General features: G+C 41.4%; 3 protein-coding genes across 3 annotated transcripts in view; 2 read left to right on the forward strand and 1 right to left on the reverse strand.

Moving 5' to 3' along the window:
• The first annotated feature begins 2574 nt into the window (after window positions 1-2574).
• Window positions 2575-3162, forward strand: LOC138365612 (regulator of G-protein signaling 3-like). The gene has a single exon (XM_069326089.1). The coding sequence runs from the start codon at window positions 2575-2577 to the stop codon at window positions 3160-3162; it is 588 nt and encodes a 195-aa protein (XP_069182190.1).
• A 9449-nt stretch (window positions 3163-12611) lies between these two features.
• LOC138365613 (AAC-rich mRNA clone AAC11 protein-like) lies at window positions 12612-13022 on the reverse strand. The gene has a single exon (XM_069326091.1). The coding sequence runs from the start codon at window positions 13020-13022 to the stop codon at window positions 12612-12614; it is 411 nt and encodes a 136-aa protein (XP_069182192.1).
• A 594-nt stretch (window positions 13023-13616) lies between these two features.
• LOC138365614 (involucrin-like) overlaps window positions 13617-19664 on the forward strand; it is a 9126-nt gene continuing 3078 nt past the window's right edge. Inside the window, exon 1 of the mRNA XM_069326092.1 lies at window positions 13617-13632. Coding sequence (XP_069182193.1) covers window positions 13617-13632 — 16 coding nt within the window. The remainder of the gene's footprint in view (window positions 13633-19664) is intronic.

Consider the following 19664-nt stretch of genomic DNA (forward strand, 5'->3'; position numbering starts at 1 on the left):
TCACTAATACACGCGGGAAACCTTTCACACACAAAGTATAAACATTGACTAAACTCACTTCAACATACTTACATACTTGCAAACACTTATATATAAATTTATAAACACCAAAATTAAGAAAAATAAAACGAACTAAGAGAAAACGTTTCGTTTAATAATAACAAAAGCTAGACTTTGTATACAATCAAACAACAAAAACTAGATCTTATATACAATCAAACAACAAAAGCTAGCCTTTATACCATCACACAACAAAAGCTAGACTTTATTTACAATCAAACAACAAACGTTAGACTAAATATACAATAAAACAAGAAAAACTAGACCTGATATACAATCAAATAACTAAAGCTAGTCTTTACATACAATCGAACAACAAAATCTAAACTCTAAAGCTAGACATAATATACCAGTCAATGCATTGTTTATTTCATGCAAACTTATAAGAAGATTGTAGTTACGTTGTGAGTATAATCAAGTAAAAAATCTGTTGAAAACACTTTGGAAAATCTGGCCTCCAAACTCGGTAAAATAACAGAGACAACTGTTAGCCGATTTCAGCTCGAATATAAGTTTTTTTTTTATTTTTTTTTTATAAAAGATTTACACAAGGTACAGCATAAAGAAAAGAAGTACATAAACACAAGACAAAAGAACAAAAAGGGAAAACCCTAAAACGGGCTCAGGAACGACCATATAAAACAGAACCGATACAGATAAATAGCACAAGAGACTAAGAACATAAAACGTAGGCACACGAATACAAACACAGGTGCAGAATAGTACAAAACACCACCAGGCCTCCGAAACTACTGACAAAGAGGCAATATACAAAAATTCAGGAAACCAGAAAATAGAAATACATCAAATACATAAACAGGGAAATACAAACGGGAAGAACACAAATAACAGAAATAATGTACACATAATAAATCCAAGCACGTGCACACACACGTCGTATACAACCACATAAGCAGCACAAGGCAAAAAAAAAACATGGCACACGAAATAGACAAATAACAGTAAATAATGACAAAAAAACACCCAATGCACAGAAACAGTAAAACAAAAACCCCTACAAAGTAAAAAAGGGGGAACAATAATGTACAGAGACAGACGCGCAACAAGCACCCACACCAGAATGAACAGAACAAAGTAAACAAACCCACACAGGGCAAAACTAGACGGCCCATGCAGGAGCCAGGAAAGAAGCACACCTACACACAACCATACCAAAACATAATCACATCCACAAAACCGTAAGTACAGAAATACAAAAAGAGAACACACAAACAAGCCCGGCCCAACCCAGACACAGGTGCTAACTAGTACATAACAATAACAGGCCTCCTAAACCACTGACATATAGGTAAAAGTACAAAACTTCAGGAAACAGCAAAAAACAAAAACAAAAAACAGCAAAATACAAAAACAGTGAAATACAAACAGAAAAAACAAATGCAGTATAAATAATTAAGCAACACACGAGGTCAAGAAAAGAGAAACAAGCAACATACACAACCACACCGCCCGCCACCCCAACACAAAACACAGGGCGCATGCAATGACACGCAAGAAAGAACACCAAACACCCACAACCGCACACAACCACACCACAAACACGTATAAAAGGCAAGCAGAACAAAACAGGCCACGCATGGGCAAGAACAACACCCACACTGCCCACACTCACAGACAAGAACACCCACCTGTGCACGCAGGCACTGGGGAAACATCACGTACAACACAGACAGAAACCAAACACACCAATCACTCATACTTCTCCGGGTACTCCCGAGCTGGAAACCGTAAGGAATAAGCTTCCCAAAGAAGTTGGTCACCCTCAGGAATCGGACGTCCATGTGGCACAATAGGCCGAGGCATCAAATTCGGCACATCCGAGACAAAACACCGCACCCGTGGAACCCAGACGGTAGATGGGCACCAGGGAACAGGACGCACCAAGTCATCACAGTCGTAAACCACAGTTGTCCCGAGGCAGACCACCTCGCCGGACGAGAGGACGAAAGAGAAGTGTTTCCCCCTAGGAAACTGGTCACAGGGCTGCACACCAGGAAGCACACTGGACTGCACGGCAGGCCGCACACTGGACTGCACGGCAGGCCGCACACCTCCCTGCCCACTAGGGAGTGCACTCCGGTCGACGCCAAGCACCACACCGAGGCTCCGCAGGGGCCCCAGCTCTCCCACCAACCGGAACAGGAGCAGAGTTTCCCCACCAAACATCCTTTGAAAACACCACTACAAGGTCGCGATCACCAGGGGCAACCGCCCAATGAGGGGAGCCACCAGCAGGAGGCACAGCGTGCAACACAGAAGGCACCACCGGAGGCATCACAGCGTCGACCACAGCATCATCGTCCATCGCATCACGCTCCTCTGCCCACGACCAGCGAGGCGACACACCCTGAGCCGAGCGACGGCGCTTAAAAAGAGGCCGCTGATTGTCGGAATTGTCACCTCCAGCAAGCGGTGACCCAGAAGACCAGGCTTTGGGGCAGGCGGCCCCAAAGCCGGGGCAGCACGATCACTCAGAACAGTAGCCTAAACAGCATGGGGCAGTCACTACCACGCCCGGAGACCGGCAACGGAGAAGGATCAGACACAGCAGGTGGGAGAGCACACTCCAGCACACGTGAGGTATCCAACACGGACGACAGAGCCAGCGCAGGCGAAGAGGCACCAGGGAGCGAGGAAAGCACCGAAGGCGACGAGGTAGACGAGGCAGAGGTAGAGGGCAAGGGGGAGGGCTCACCCACCACAACCCCGACATCCCCGGGAAACAGACGGTCGCCGGCAGGAGAAGCAGGCACCACCCCTACAGCAGCTTCTAAGGCCCCCACGGATGCACCTCTGCAACCACCGAACGACGAAAATCCAAAGCAGGAATCTCCAGGTCTACAGAGCTTACCGGAGGGACAGACATACCAGGGCCAGATGGAACGTCCGCCGAAACCGCCGCAGGAACCACACCAGGCACCAGGACAGAGCGATGATCCGCAGAAGAAACCCCACGCTCAGACAAGCAGAGAAAGTCACCCTCCAGGAAAATCGAAGGGGGCCTCAACACGAGGAGCGTCAAAGCCGGCTGCCACGTGGCCCTCAGCACCACACCGGAAACAGGTCCTTGTCTGGCCCTGATAAAAGATCCGTAGAGGGAGCCCACGAAACAAAATCCTGGACGGAATAGGGGTCGTGACCCGCATGACGAGCGTCCGAGCGCTCAAACGTACCCCTCGCAGCCGGCCCGCACTCAAAGTGTTGAATCGGTGGTTCAGCACCATACCATACCGCGTAAATACCGACGTCAGCTCCTTCACGGCGAAAGTCACCGGCACACCGTGAACACTCACATATTTCAAGGGGCCCCCAGGGATCCGAAATCTCCACGGTCACAGCCGAAGCAGGAATAGTAAGCGTGCAGGCATCCCAGCGCACCACAAACTCCCGGTAAAACAAAATCTTGGCGAAGGACACCGCCACTAGGGTAGGCGAGAGCTTTTCCAGCCCTAACAAATCAGGGACGTCCACATGGAGCACATCCAACAGCACTACTTCCACAATGGGCCAGGCTACAGCACCAGAAAAATCCAAGCGCACCATGTCAACCCGCTGAACGCGGGCAACATGGTGATGATATTTAAAATATCACCACCAACAACCATACCGCCAGCCGGGTCCCCGGCCAGTGGGTACACCGCACTGTAAACCGCACCCGCCCCCTCTCAACACCAGGCAACAACTGGCAGGTCAGGCGAGCACGTCTTGGCCCCCTGGCGGCTAGCGAGCGAATCCACTCGAATATAAGTGGTTGGTTGTGTCTCCTCATCTGACGTCAAGTGTTGACATCACCACATGTAACACCTAACTCGGGCGAGACCAAAAAGTCAATCCAGAAATAAAACTGACAGGAGAACTCGCATCTCTCTGAAGAAACGTGGGACTCTTGCTGGTATAAACAGCCTACATGAACAAGGCTCACGAATTTTTGAGCAACTGCAGTCCTGTATCATGAACAAGTATATTGTCTTTATATAGTCACCGACGATCACCTTCTTTAAATCAAGTGTTTTAATATTTGCTTAGCCAGCAGTGCCAATAATTGCTACACAGTATTGAGGTAACACAATAACTTGTGGCAAATGAAGAGCTATTGCAGAGTTATTGCAGAGAGCCTGATTATCATATTCATCAGGATTTAATGTTTATAGAGGAAGCAGATTATCTCTAGTTTTTTGCTGAAAATTAAATTTCGATTAGCACTTAATGTTTAATTTTTGTTCAATATCTGTGTTAATTTCATGTAAGAGAGTAAGGGTCTTCCCTGAACATATTTTATTCCTATTTAATAATGCTTATCATTCTATTGTAAATTACATTAAACAAAGAACCAATAAAAAAATATAATCTGTAATTTGTCTTCAATTTGTTATGACTTAAAATTTCTTGAAGATAATGAGTGGACTCGTGAAATGTTGCATTAACAAGGAGAGAACTTTACCTGGCGTAGTTTGGGCCAGGTTTCATTAGAGGGAAACTATAATTAGAAAATGGCATTTGAGTATCTTTTACTGACTCCTTTTAATTTCAAACCCAAGGGTCAGATTCGCTTTGTTTTATGCACTAGTAAATTTGATAAGTCTCAGCTTATTGCCAGTTATGTGTCCAAGTCGCTTTCCTAACTTGATTTTAAAATATCTTAATCGTTCTCTCGATAAAAACTTCGTTAGAGTTTGTCATTTCTTGTCACTTCAATTCACTTCATTTCACCAATTTATGCGTTCACCATTGTCATTTCACCTATTTACGACGTTAGGTTTCTTTACATTGTACTACATCTTCTCCAATTTTACCTAAGTATGCAGTGGAAGAGTCCTTGTGGAGTTATGACGAGTCCTGGTTCGAGGTATCTACTCTCCCTGCTTTCCTATCACTCATAAATCATCTGATATTGCTGCCCACCCAAATTATTACTGATAATTAACGAAAATAGTCACATCAAATTAGAGATATTATTCATAAATTATTTTACATCTATTATTCATTGATTAAAAAATATTACACTATTCATATCCTCGTAGGCTTGAGGCAAAGTGAGATTCCCACCAGATTCTGATGGTAATCCTGGGCATGGTATTTTAACAAATCACCTCATTCTTTGGGGCACACGTGAGGAACACAAATTCAAACAAAAGGCTTGTATGCATTTGTGTTCCTCACGTGTGCCCCAAAGAATGAGGGGACTTGATAAAATACCATGCCGAAGATTACCATCAGAGTGCCGGCGGAGGGGATGGTGAATTAGCCTCGGCTACCATCCTCTTTTGTCCGGTCGGGATGGTCGAGTGGTTAAGGGGCCCTATACATGAGTTGCAGAGTGCTCCTGGCACTATGGGTTCGAGTCACTTCTGGGGTGTGAATTTTCAGTTGCATATAGGCCTGGGGGACCATTCAGGCTTGTTTGCATATTATATATATATATATATATATATATATATATATATATATATATATATATATATATATATATATATATATATATGTATATATATATATATAATATATATATATATAATGTTGTACCTAGTAGCCAGAACGCACTTCTCAGCCTACTATGCAAGGCCCGATTTGCCTAATAAGCCAAGTTTTCCTGAATTAATATATTTTTTTCTATTTTTTTTCTTATGAAATGATAAAGCTACCCATTTCATTATGTATGAGGTCAATTTTTGTTATTGGAATTAAAATTAACGTAGATATATGACAGAACCTAACCAACCCTACCTAACCTAACCTATCTCTATAGGTTAGGTTAGGTTAGGTAGCAGAAAAAGTTAGGTTAGGTAGGTTAGGTAGTCGAAAAAACATTAATTCATGAAAACTTGGCTTATTAGGCAAATCGGGCCATGCATAGTAGGCTGAGAAGTGCGTTCTGGCTACTAGGTACGACATATATATACATATACATATACATATATATATATATATATATAATACTTTAGACACCTATATATTATTACTTTATACATCTACCCACCAGGAGACTCGAACCCTAACCAGCACAGATGCTTCACAAGAACTGGCATAGCTGGAATGCCTTTATCCCACTACACCAAACACAGATCCTTAAAAGGGATGTAAATTTTGGGGTATTTTACCCCCCCCCCCAAGAGCACCAGAGCTAGTGAGAGGTCACTCACGTTTTTCATCAAGTCCCTGTTAATATGGGAGAACACTGTCTATTCTTTATGCACTAACTTGCCTAAACTCGCAAGTGAAGTTAAACAACTTTAGACACCTACCCACCAGGAGACTCTAACCCTAGCCAGCACAGATGCTTCACAACAACTGTTATAGCTGGTGTGCCTTCAACCCACTACAAAAAACTCAGACCCTTGAAAGGGATGGAAATTTCGGGTATTTTAACCTCCCAAATATCCTGTCATGACCTTATGACCCAGCCTTGCTGGCCAACCAAAGCCTTGCCAATGTCAAAGGTCTAGGGGGAGTTTATAAAAAGCCTGGTTAAAATGACGCCAGTTTACTGGAGCATATAATTAGGTCACCGTAAAACATATATAAAGCACTGAGGCACACTGAAACTGATACTGTTATCAACAAGAAGAGAGCTTAAACACATGGCACTACTAGTCACATACATCAGTTATCCGTCAACTGTACATTAGACAATCAGCTATCAAACCAATGTATAGTATCAACTCAGTCAAGGATCAAATCACCTGATCATTTACAAAACATTACTCTCAGACAATTAACATTACAAATGATATGCACAGTCTACAATACACCAGAGAACTAGACGTATGCGTCTGCCTCTCTGGGAAATCAGGGGAGTAATGACCTGCCAGTGCCCTGGACGGCCGAAAATAACTGTGTTGCCAACATGGCAAGTCACTCCACCCCTTGTCTCACAGAATTACACAGTATACATATTTACAAGAAGTTCCTACAGTTATACATAATATAATATAATCTATATACAGCACTTTAAGGTATGTCAGAATATACATTCACATGTGTGAAAACATAAAGAAGTCATGTTTCTATACAATTGGTACACCTGCTGGAGACGTTTACCAAGGGTCTGGGGGGGGGGGGAAGGGAGATAATTGGAAGAGTTCCAGCAGTTATGCTATCACCGGTCGTTATTGCTTCTTACCGTATAAATATACCTTCAAAATATGTATGAATCAACCTAATAACATAGATTATTCTATACAAATAATGTTTCTGCAGGAGTAAGCGTCGCAAATTAAGTCCCTGGGTTATGCCATCCATATACACCCATATTTACATGACGTATGTGGGGTCATAACATATCCCCATCCCCCTAAGAGCACCAGAGCTAATGAGAGGTCACTCATGTTTTTCATCAAGTCCCTGTTAATATGGGAGAACACTGTGTCTATGCTTTATGCACTATCTTGCCTTAACTTGCAAGTGAAGTTTAACAACTTTAGAAACCTACCCAACAGGAGACACGAACCCTAGCCAGCATAGATGTTTCACAACAACTGGCATAGCTGGTCCGCCTTCAACCCACTACACCAAACTCAGACCTTTAATAGGGAGGGAAATTTTGGGAAATTTTACCCCCCCCCCCCTCCCCCAAGAGCACCAGAGCTAGTAAGAGGTCACTCAGGTTTTTCATCAAGTCTCAATTAATGTGGGAGAACACTGTGTCTATACTTTATGTACTAACTTGCCTAAACTCGCAAGTGAAGTTAAACAACTTTAGACACCTACCCACCAGGAGACTCAAACCCTAGCCAGCACAGATGCTTCACAACAACTGGCATGAATAGCTTTAGCTGGCATGATTAGCTTTAATGAACAGCTTTATCATTTCATAAGAAAAAAATTAGAAAAATATACAAATTCATGAAAACTTGGCTTATTAGACAAATCGCGCCTTGCATAGTAGGCCGAGTACTGCGTTCTGGCTACTAGGTACAACATATATCTATATAAACAAAAATGGAAATGTTTGTTCAAAATCGCTAAACTTCGAAAGTTCTTCATCGATTGCTTTAAAATTTTCACACAACGTTCCATTCGCATCTGAGCGGGTTTTTATATGCATACTATATAGATGTCACGTCTGTGACGGGAAAAAACGTGTTTTTTTTTTTAAACTTTGTTTTTCATGTGAGGGGAAATCTTTGAAACTTCTTTACCGATTGCTTTGAAATTTTGACACAACGTTGCATTCGAATAGGCGCGTCTCTTTATATATCTACTATATACATGCCTCACCTGTCACAGGAACAAACATGCTTTTTTGAAAAACAGCGCCATCTGTTGGACATAAGAGCAACATAGGCTGTAATCTCCGAAAGTTCTTCATAGATTCCTTTGAAATTTTTACACAATGTTGCTTTCGAATAGGCGCTTCATTTTATATACCTACTATATAGATGCCACACCTGTGACAGGTAAAAACATGCGTTTCTGAAAAACAGCGCCATCTGTTGCACATAATAGCAACATGCACGCTATACTAAATATGTCACGAATTCCATTTCAATGTTTTCGATTGCATTGATAAATTTATTTTCATAGATTTCGATTTATTTTATTTTATTTCTTATTGAATTATTTTGTGTGACATTGTGTTGGAATCGAGCTGTTGTTTACCATACCGTGCATTTCGTAAGTATAAGTTTAGATGCCACACCTGTCAAAGGTAAAACTATGCTTTTCTTGAAAAACAGCGCCATCTGTTGTGTGTAAATGCAACACACATGCTATACTAAATATGTTACAATTCCATTTAAATGTTTCTGATTGCATTGATAAATTTAATTTTAATAGATTTTGATTTATTTTCATTTTGATTTAATTATTTTGTGTGACATTGCATTGGAATTGAGCTGTGTTGTTTATCATACCGTTCATTTTGTGAATATAGTTTATTTTTTATTTTTTCATATTTTCATTTCATTTTTTTACTGTTTTTCTTATATTTCAGTGATGGGAACATCAGATCAATTGATGTTCCTAATTTTCTGATGGGAACATCAGACTATTTGGAAAGGCATCGGATGAGGGAGTGGGGAATGGTGGGGATGACGAGGGGACGGAGGTGAGAGATGGTGGGGAGGAAGAGGGGACAAGGGAGGGGATAATGATGGGGAAGGATGAGGGGACGGGGGAGTTTGGGATGATGGGGACGAGGGGACGGGGGAGTTTGGGATGATGGGGACGAGGGGATGGGGGAATGGAGAATGGCGCGAATGTTGGGGAGGATAATGTGACAGGGGAATGGGGAATGGTTGGGAGGCCGAGGGGACCGGTGAGGGGGAAATGGTTGGGAGGACTGGGGGACAGGGAAGGTTGCTGTGGCCGGGTACTGCTAGTGTGTATATATATATATATATATATATATATATATATATATATATATATATATATATATATATATATATGTTAGTATATTTTGGTAGCAGTCTTTCCTGTAGACATATATTATTAAATATGACCGAAAAAGTAAGATTAATAATTCTAACACGAATTTTCTCGATCTTTCTTACGTTTCTTTTCACTGTTGATGGTTTTATATATATATATATATATATATATATATATATATATATATATATATATATATATATATATACATGTATATATATGGATATGTGTACGAGTATATATACATAACATTAATAATTGTGTAACTAGTTTCAAAAGATTGTTATTTGCCTAGCTAAACAAACTTTTGTTTCAGTTCCTGAACCGATTATGTGCCTTTGTAGCCCTTTGCACCACCGCCCACGGGATGGGTATGGGTTGCATAATAAAGAATGAAATTTAAATCATCTGCACCACAAACTGATTATAATAGGATGACTTAATTATTATAATTATCTTGTATGATACAACAGAGGCCATTAACATCAATATACTCTATATATGATAAATATAGTTTAGACCATAGTCAAAATTATATTGACATACATTGATACATTTTACATGACAGGAAACAACTTAAATTTTAAAGTCTTTTATATGTTTTAAATCAACATATACGTTATTTAAAACCTTTTTATCTACACATATATTTAACAATATATGTATATTGGTAAAAAAGTAAAATGACTACATTAAATATAAATTCGAAACTTATTGACTAAATTGAATATGAATTTCCAGGAATTTGGACAACCTGTGAAGTGTCCAATATTAAGCAGCTTCACGACTCTCCTGGATCAAGGTCACTTTGAACACAGACCATGTAATAGCAATCTAATTTCCTCCGGACCTAAATTGCTTGTCAGCGAGCCGTCGCTCTTTGACTGTAATTCCTTAACAATACCCAGTATCCAACTAGAGCTATTCCTGCTTTATCTGTCAACTTATTATTTTACTCTCTTATTTAAATCTTCTATGCCATTATACTCAACAATCATTAAGTTATATTTTCTTACAATCAAGTCAATATCAGACAAGGCACGATACTGCATGCTGGCCAGGGTGAACTCCATTGATATATTATGAACATTTTCTCCAAACATAATTTAGCTTAGCAACAGTTGTTCTTTTGCTAAGAAAAACTTTCTAGGAGACTCAGTTTACATTCATACAAACTGTGAAATTAACTGTTGAATAACTTTTATTTACAAATAGGTAAGTCTTTCAAGTCACTAATTTTATCACAAAAATATTGCAGACGTGTTCTTGGATAGTATGCTCCCATACGTTAAGGAATATTATGCTGGAATTGAACGAATTGAATATGAACTTACGATCAACACTATCATTAACATATTTTTATCACTTTTTCTCCTGCATCTTTGGTTGATGCTATCAAATTCGATCATTAACCCTTTAGTTGCTAACGTGTCCTTAATTGTATTGTCCCTTAATTCATTTAACTATGGATCAAGACTGACAACGAATAATGAAAGACTAAACACAGTTCTTTGACATTTTTAATTGTGAAATTTTAAACACGAAATATCTACATTCTCTCTCTCTCTCTCTCTCTCTCACTCTCTCTCTCTCTCTCTCTCTCTCTCTCTCTCTCTCTTTAAACCTAGGTTCATTTGAAATGTCGACAGAAGCACCTAGTTAAATTGCAAGCAAGAGCTCTAATCCTACCTCAGCTCATCTAAAGTCTGCCTCTAGATACTCATTTATTTTATAAGCCTTTTATTTGAAACTATCATACAAGGAACAAGTATCTACTGAAACTACAAGCATGAGCTATTATCCTACCTCAGCTGATCTGAAGCCCATCTATAGATTTTATGTTTGTTTTAATAAGGACGGATCTTTATTTGAATCTAAGTAACAGTACTGTAAGGAACAGGATGAGCCTGCAGCCAACTGTGTGCCAGAGCCTTCACGTGATCGGCTCTGGCATACAGATTTATGATCGGATTTAAGTGATTGATCACTTAAATGTGATCAAACACGTGTATCACAGAATCATTTTGGGTCATTCATTGCATTCTTCGAGTCGCATTGCTCAACCGTTTAGTATAAATCACGTGCTTCTCCTCGCTCTAGTGTGGCGTAGACTCACTTTTTGAAAACTGTGTACTGAACATCTTCCACTCATTATAATCTGCAGTGTAAAAAATAATTCTGTATTTGTTTGTTTGTAGTGTGTGGATTCATGCACTTCCAATTGTCCACTTCACATCCCCCTGGACCATCTTACTACCCCTTGGGCCACCTAATGTCTCATTGGCTATCAAATGGTATCATGGAATACCTAATGGGCCTCCAGGGTCACGTAATGGCCTTACGACCCACCTAATGGCTTTTCTAGCTGCTAATGGCTCTTCGAGCAACTAATGACTCAACAAGCATTTATTTCGTCATCTCCTGCCACTATTCTTTGTTCTGGATGATACTCAACGCGTATTGAATAACATTGGAAGTAAAATCAAATTACAAAATTATGTAAAGTTGCCCAAACCAGAAAAACTATGCAACGACAATTAAGAAAGGGATTGTAATAACTCTTGACAATACGTGCAAATATTGAAGGTGAACACAGTTCGTGCTACCCTGCTTATTCAACACATTTTCAGTGCTGTTATCCTGCTTATTCAACACATTTTCAGTGTTGTTATCCTGCTTATTCAACACATTTTCAGTGCTGTTATCCTGCTTATTCAACACATTTTCAGTGCTGTTATCCTGCTTATTCAACACATTTTCAGTGATGTTGCCATGTTTATTCAACACATTCTCAGTGCTGTTACACTGCTTGTTCAACCCAACAGGGGCCTGATGGCTGAGTCGACAGCGCTCGGTATTCGTAGTCCTCGGGTTCCAAAGATCGCCGGGTTCCCCGGCGAAAGCGGAAATAAATGGGCAAGAGTTTCATTCACCCTGATGCACCTGTTCACCTAGCAGTAAATAGTTACCTGAGAATTAGACAGCTACTACGGGCTGCATCCTGGGGATGTGTGTGTCTGTGTGTGAAAAAAAATTGATTAGTTGACAGTTGAGAGGCGGGCCCAAAGAACCAGGGTTCAATTCCCGCAAGCACAACTAGGTGAATACTGATAGGTGAATACATTCTAAGTGCTGTTATCAAGCTTATTCAACGCATTCTAAGTGCTGTTATCCTGCTTATTCAACACATTCTCAGTGCTGTTATCCTGCTTATTCAACACATTCTCAGTGCTGTTATCCTGCTTATTCAACACATTTTCAGTGCTATTATCCTGCTTATTCAACACATTCTCAGTGCTGTTATCCTGCTTATTCAACACATTCTCAGTGTTGTTATCCTGCTTATTCAACACATTCTCAGTGCTGTTATCCTGCTTATTCAACACATTCTCAGTGCTGTTATCCTGCTTATTCAACACATTCTCAGTGCTATTATCCTGCTTATTCAACACATTCTCAGTGCTGTTATCCTGCTTATTCAACACATTCTCAGTGTTGTTATCCTGCTTATTCAACACATTCTCAGTGCTGTTATCCTGCTTATTCAACACATTCAACAATTCAGACATAAGGGAAATAAACTTCGATACCGATATTGGAATGAATAATCAAAGTGTATTGATGTTTGGAACCTGAAAGAAAAATACCTGGTTGAGATGTATATGTTTTTATTAAGGCCCGTCGGCCATCTATTACTCCATCAAACGAGGACAAACAATTATCTGCTCCTCCGAAAATTTTCTGGAGGACGAGAAACAAAAGACTGCATACCGAACAACAAGGAGATATGAATGTTCCTAATAGATATACTATGGGAAAAAGAGCTTAGAGGAGATACTGCACAAGACATGATGAACTACATTACCCAGAAATACAAGGAGGCAGCAGACAAGTTTGTCTCAGTCCAAAAGAAACAAAAAAACGAAATGGAGATGAGGGGGAACCCATGGTTTAACCAAGGCTGTAAGCTAGGAAGCAACTAAGTACAAGGGCAAAAAAAAAAAATAAACAATAGAACACTAAAGAGCAAAAAAAATACCAGACGGCCAGGAATGAGTACCTCAGAGGTGAGAAGAGTGGCATAAAGACAGTACGAAAGTGGCAGAGCAAATTAAAGTGAAGATGCAACCCAAATTGCAGCACAGTCACATCAGAAGGAAAACATGAGTGAAGAAACAGGTAAGTAACCTGAGGATGGGGCAAACAGGTTAAAAATATGACAAGGAGGCGTGTAAGGAACTGGAAAAGCTATTTCAGGAGATCTTTACAAGAGTAAGAAGTTCCTGAACTAAGAGAGAATATCTAAACTAGCACCACTGTAATCATTTGAGATTACCAGTGGGGAGGTTATAAAGCATTTGCTTGAAATATGATGTCGCAAATGCTGTAGGTCCAGATGGAATCTCACCATGGATACTAAAAGAGAGGGCAGAAGCACTGTGCCAGTCAATCACAATGGCATCTAAGAAGTCATTGGTAACAGCAGAACTGCCAAAAAAATGAAAGGCTATTGAAATAAAGATATACAAGAAATGAGACAGACTGGAAGCACTGAACTACAGGTCAGTGTGTTATACTCAAATTCTATGTCAGTTGAAATGTAACCAATCACAGGCAAGTAGGCCTCTGACGTCATGCCAGACAGAGGAGCATCAAGCCATGCTCCCAGCAGCCTGAGTTATCCTCACAGACTCAGAGTAGAAGGACCTCGGCTGGCAGATATATACCTTGTTGCCTCACTCAATAAATATATACAGAAGCGACTACTGTGTCTACATTCAACCCGAACAAGGCAAACGAATAAGTGTCCCCTAACTTGCATACCATGCAATGTAAAGGAGAAGATTGTGAGAAAAACTAGTGGAACATCTGGAGAGAAAAAAAGTTTGTAACACATCACCGGCTTGGTTTTAGGGATGGCAAATCTTGCCTTACGAGTTTAATACAATTCCATGACCAGGCAACAAAAATTAAGCAAGAAAGAAAAGTGTGGGCAGACTGAATAATTTTTGAGCGTCAAAAAGACTGACACATTACCGCATAAAAGTCTAGTGCCTAAGTTGGAGATACAGACAGGAATACTAGGAAGGTACTCCAATAAATAAAGGAGTACCTAAGCAACAGAAGACAGCAAGTCATTGTAAGGGATGAGGTCTATGAGTAACGAGACGTCTCTAATGGAGTCCCACTGTGTTCAGTTTTGGACCTATACTGTTTTTATATTTTCTTTATTATTTATATATATATATATATATATATATATATATATATATATATATATATATATATATATATATATATATATATATATATATATACACAAGAGTTCTTACATTCTTGTACAGCCACTAGCACGCATTGTGTTTCGGGCAGGTCCTTAATCTTATGTTCCCTTGAATATGACTCCCCCCAAATCGTTTAACAACCAGGTACCCATTTTACTGTTGGGTTAAACAGAGGCTACAGTTAAGGATATGCGCCCAGTAAATCCTCCCCCGGCCAGGATACGAACCCAGGACAAAGCGCTCCGGAAACGCCAGGCGAGCGTCTTACCACTACGCCACGGGGACTGCAAGTCTCTAGACTTGCAGTCCCCTACAAGTCACTGGGACACCCCCAAACCTACAAGTCACTGGGACACCCCCAAAAAAGTCCCTTAGGACTGGTAGAGTCAGCACTCACTGAACAAGTTAAAGAATCCCTATTGGTCTGTCAAAAAAAGACTTAAGTTCCCACATGGACAAATACATAATGTCACTTTGAACTACGAAATTGAACAAATCAATTTAAAGCATATACAATGATATCATAATAACACAGATTCACAATAAATCACTATCGTACCTTAGACTACATGAATTGTAATTGTTCTGTAATATAGTCCTGGGGACCATTCAGGCTTGTTTGCATACATGAATTGTATATACTTTTATCTTAGCTCATGAGCGGTCAGTACAGTACAACGGAACCCTTCGATGACCCCAGACCGGTGTTGTTGTTGTTGTTGAGTTAGGGGCGACGACGATCGTGGGATCGGATGCGCCCCGGCGTACCTGTGAAGGGTGAATCGCAAAGCCAGGAAAGGCGAAAGGCCAAGCCAAAACGCAAAACTAGTGACGCCAAGCACTAGAAACTAATACGCCACACGGCAAAGCTACGCACAAAGGGAGAGGCAGAAGCACATAATAGAACAGGGCAAACAAACAGCCAGAAGGGCATACAGCATATCATAGAGCAAATGCACAGGAAATCAGAGCACATACTTGCCCGGGAACCTGGCCCGCGGGAACCGTACATTAAACGCCTCCCAGAACACCCATTGCAAAGGGTCCCGTCCATCCACCGGGGACGCCATAACATCCGGAACCGGGGCAACAAACACCTGTAAACTGGGGACCCAGATGGTAGTACTCATGAGGCGAGAAGTCGCCACTCGCCCCCACAGAAAAGGAACTTGCCCACCAGGAAAGCACTTCGGTCCGTCAGACAGCAGTAACTCGGCAATCTTCGACCAGTGACCCGGCGGCATCACAGACGCAGGCAACACGTCCCCCAGGGCCCCAACGCGCACCCGCACCACAGGGGTACCCGCGGCCCCGGGCACACCACCAGACAACAGTAGGCAACCCGGACAGCGCGCATCCTTCCGTAACGTCACCACCAGGCAACGCCCAGCACCAGAGTCCACACCATCCCTGGCAGCGGAAGCCACCACCCCCCACTGTGGAGAGTCCCCCGGCGGAGAAAGAACCGAAGGCACGTCCGAGACACAGGCACCAGCACCAGCAGGCACATAGACCTCCGCCACCACGAACTTCGGAGACATCGACGCATCCGTATCCACACTGTCAATACCCGAAGACCCGCAGTCACTGAAGTCACCAACGTCGGCCCAGACAGAAGACGAACGCCGGGAACGTTTGGGCACCGGCCGGATATCGTCAGAGCCGGTAAGGGACCCAGAAACACGGGTACCACGAGCCGGAGGAACCGACGCCCGACACAACAACGGCAGCAGCCTGTACCACAGGGGGAACCGGGCCACACACAGCAGGAGGCTCCGCAGCCACCCCAGCACCCAGCACATCCGGGACCCGAGTCACGGACACAGGGCCAGGCGCAGCAACAGAAGACGAGGGAGAAGACAGCGACGTCACACAGGGAGCTTCAGGAAGGCCCACGGGAGCAGCTGGAACAGCGACAGGATCAGGCAGACCAACCGACGGTACCTCAATAACCGGAGGAGGGACGGCAACAACCGGAGGAACGGCAGGCGCCGCCGGGGAAGCTGCAGCAGCGAACGGGATGCGCACCACCTCATCAACATCACCAGAGACTGCCTCCAGAGGGAGCGGCGGGAAATCCTCGTCGCGAAACAAGTTGACAGGAGCAGCAGGGGCCTCAGAGCACCCGGCAGCCTGATGCCTCAACAGGCCACACCGGAAACAGGTACGAGGCTGCCGGGCATAATACACCCGGACGTAGTATCCCGTAAGCCGGACAGAAGAAGGTATATCCGACCGCAGGCGCATCCCCAACGTGCGAATGTTTGTACGCCTCCCAGCATACCGCCTCGAGGAGAGCGTGTTCACCCGCACACTGACAACAGTACTAACCCCCCCGAAGTAACGCCGGAGGTCATAAGGGAACTCCAGGGGCGCACTATGGATACTGACATAAGTCAGGGCACCACTGCGGTCCGAAATCGCCACAGAGCCGGCATCGCCAGGCAACGGCAACGTACGCCCCCCCGTACCGACGGAGGAAGTCCCGGTACTGGAGATGGAGAACATCAAATGAGCTGATGTTACCATCACTGAAAAATAAGAAGACTTTTAGTAAAAAGAAATTGACAAAAATAAAAAAAATAACTATATTCACAAAATGAACGGTATGGTAAACAACACAGCTCAAATCCAATGCAATGTCACACAAAATAATTAAATTAAAATGAAAATAAATCGAAATCTATGAAAATTAAATTTAACAATGTAATCAGAAACATTGAAATGGAATCATATCATATTTAGTATAGCGTGTGTGTGTTGCTTTTACGTGCAACAAATGGTGCTGTTCTTAAAAAAAATGCATGTTTTTACCTGTCACAGGTGTAGCATGTATATACTAGGTATATAGAAACCCGCATGTATTCGAATGCAACGTTGTGTCAACATTTCAAAGCAATTGGTAAGAGGTTTCAAAAATTTCCCTCACATGACAACTCGCTTGAAAAACACGGTTCTTAAAAAAACTATTTTTTTGTACCTGTAACAGACGTGACATGTATATAGTAGGTATATAAAAACACGCTCGTAAGCAAATGGAATGTTGTGTCAAACTTTCAAAGCAATGGTGCAGAGCTGTCGGAGATTAGCGATTTTGAGCAAATGAACTTTTACATTTTTATTTATATAGAAGATTAAGAAATGATAAAGCTATTATACTATATATGATTTTATTAGTTGTTTTATTTGAGTTATCTTACGTAAAAATATGACCAAATATACCTAACCTATCCTATCCTAACCTAAACTAACATAACTAAGTCAGTGTCTTGTTATCTGGTGTAGCATTTCTTATCTTGTGTTGCATGTGTTATCTTGTTATTCGGTGTTGCATGTGTTATCTTGTTATTCGGTGTTGCATGTGTTATCTATTTATCTGGTGTTGCATGGGTTATCTTGTTATTTGGTATTGCATGGGTTATCTTGTTATCTGGTGTTGTGTGCGTTATTTTGTTACCTAGTGTTTCATGCATTACCTTGTTTCCTGGTGTTACCATGTGCTATCCTATTATCTTGTGTTCCCATATGTTATATGATGTTAAGTGTTACGTTATCTGGACTACCTTTGCGTTATTTGGAGTTATGTGTTATATGATGTTGCTTAGTGTTATCTTATCTGGACTTGCCATGTCGTGTGGTATTTTGTTTTCTGCTGTTGTCATGTGGTATATGGTGATGCCAAGTGTTGCCGTGATATCTCTACTTACCATGTGCTATCTTGGGATTGCCATTTGAGATATTGTTATCTTGTTGTCCGGTGATGACTTGTCTCATTTTGGTGCTACAAAGTGTTATGTAGTGTTGTCATGTGTTGTCTCGTTATATGAAGGTGTCATATGCTATCTAATCTATTGTTGCTGTGTTATCTTGTTGTGTGTTGTTGTCATGTATTACCTAGTGTTTCCGCCCGATTCCTGGAGTTACCATGTCTTGTATGGTGTTGTCAAATGTCATCTTGCCATCTGAACTTATTATGTGTTATCTTGCTATCTGTTGTTGTGTGTTATCTTGGTATTTGTTTGTTGACGTGTTATATTGGTATATGGGGTTTCCATGTGTTAAATTTTGTCTGGTGTTTCCATGTGTTATCTTGTTATCTGGAGTTGCAATGTGTTATCTAATACTGACCTATGTTATCTGGTTTTCCTGTGTTGCCATGAGTTATATTGTTATCTGGAGAACCCATGTGTTATCAAGTGTTACAATACTTTATTTTATATGGAGTAGTGATGTGTTATCTTGTTATCTGGATATGCCAGGTCTCATTTTGTTACTAACAGATATATAATAGTTATCACCAGCGGCAGTACAATGAGTAACGTCTGTTTATTGAACCTATACTTTCATATTTACCTTTTGTGTATATTGATTTTTTTTTCATTCCTGTCTGGAAAAAAATCAGTAGGCAGAAGGAGGATTCGAACTGGCACACTTGGTACTCTCCAGCCCACACCCTAGACCACTACACCACGACATGGTGGAAAGCAATGCAATCTGGAATTCAAATGAGTCCTCTAAGAGGGGGTCCTGAGGCTTCCACTGAAGCCCAATCAGGAGTTTCATGCATTGCAAAAAAGTTATACCTAAAACGCTTCTCTTCAAATTCACACTGAAATCATATAAACGTGATATATTACGTTATATATATACATCACGTTATGTATATAAGGTGATATATACATCACGTTAATATGATTTCATTGCTCATTCGTGTCTGCTCTCATCCTAATCAGTTTAATATATACGATATATTTCTTATTTATATATTCCTTCAGATCATTTTACGAATAACAGAAAATTCTCACACAAATGGAAACAACATTACAAGATCCTCAACATCGTCCAGACGTGTGTGGCAAAACAATCACCCGAAGTCGGGAAATATAAGAACACCAATGACGTCGTGTTGAATCATAAGAAGAGGAT

Source organism: Procambarus clarkii, chromosome 17 (assembly GCF_040958095.1).
Source record: "Procambarus clarkii isolate CNS0578487 chromosome 17, FALCON_Pclarkii_2.0, whole genome shotgun sequence".
Classification (NCBI taxonomy): domain Eukaryota; kingdom Metazoa; phylum Arthropoda; class Malacostraca; order Decapoda; family Cambaridae; genus Procambarus; species Procambarus clarkii.

Bases quoted from the DNA above. Each gene is read 5' to 3' on its own strand.
- LOC138365612 (XM_069326089.1), top strand. From the start codon at position 2,575: ATGGGGCAGTCACTACCACGCCCGGAGACCGGCAACGGAGAAGGATCA.
- LOC138365613 (XM_069326091.1), bottom strand. From the start codon at position 13,022: ATGTCTGAATTGTTGAATGTGTTGAATAAGCAGGATAACAGCACTGAG.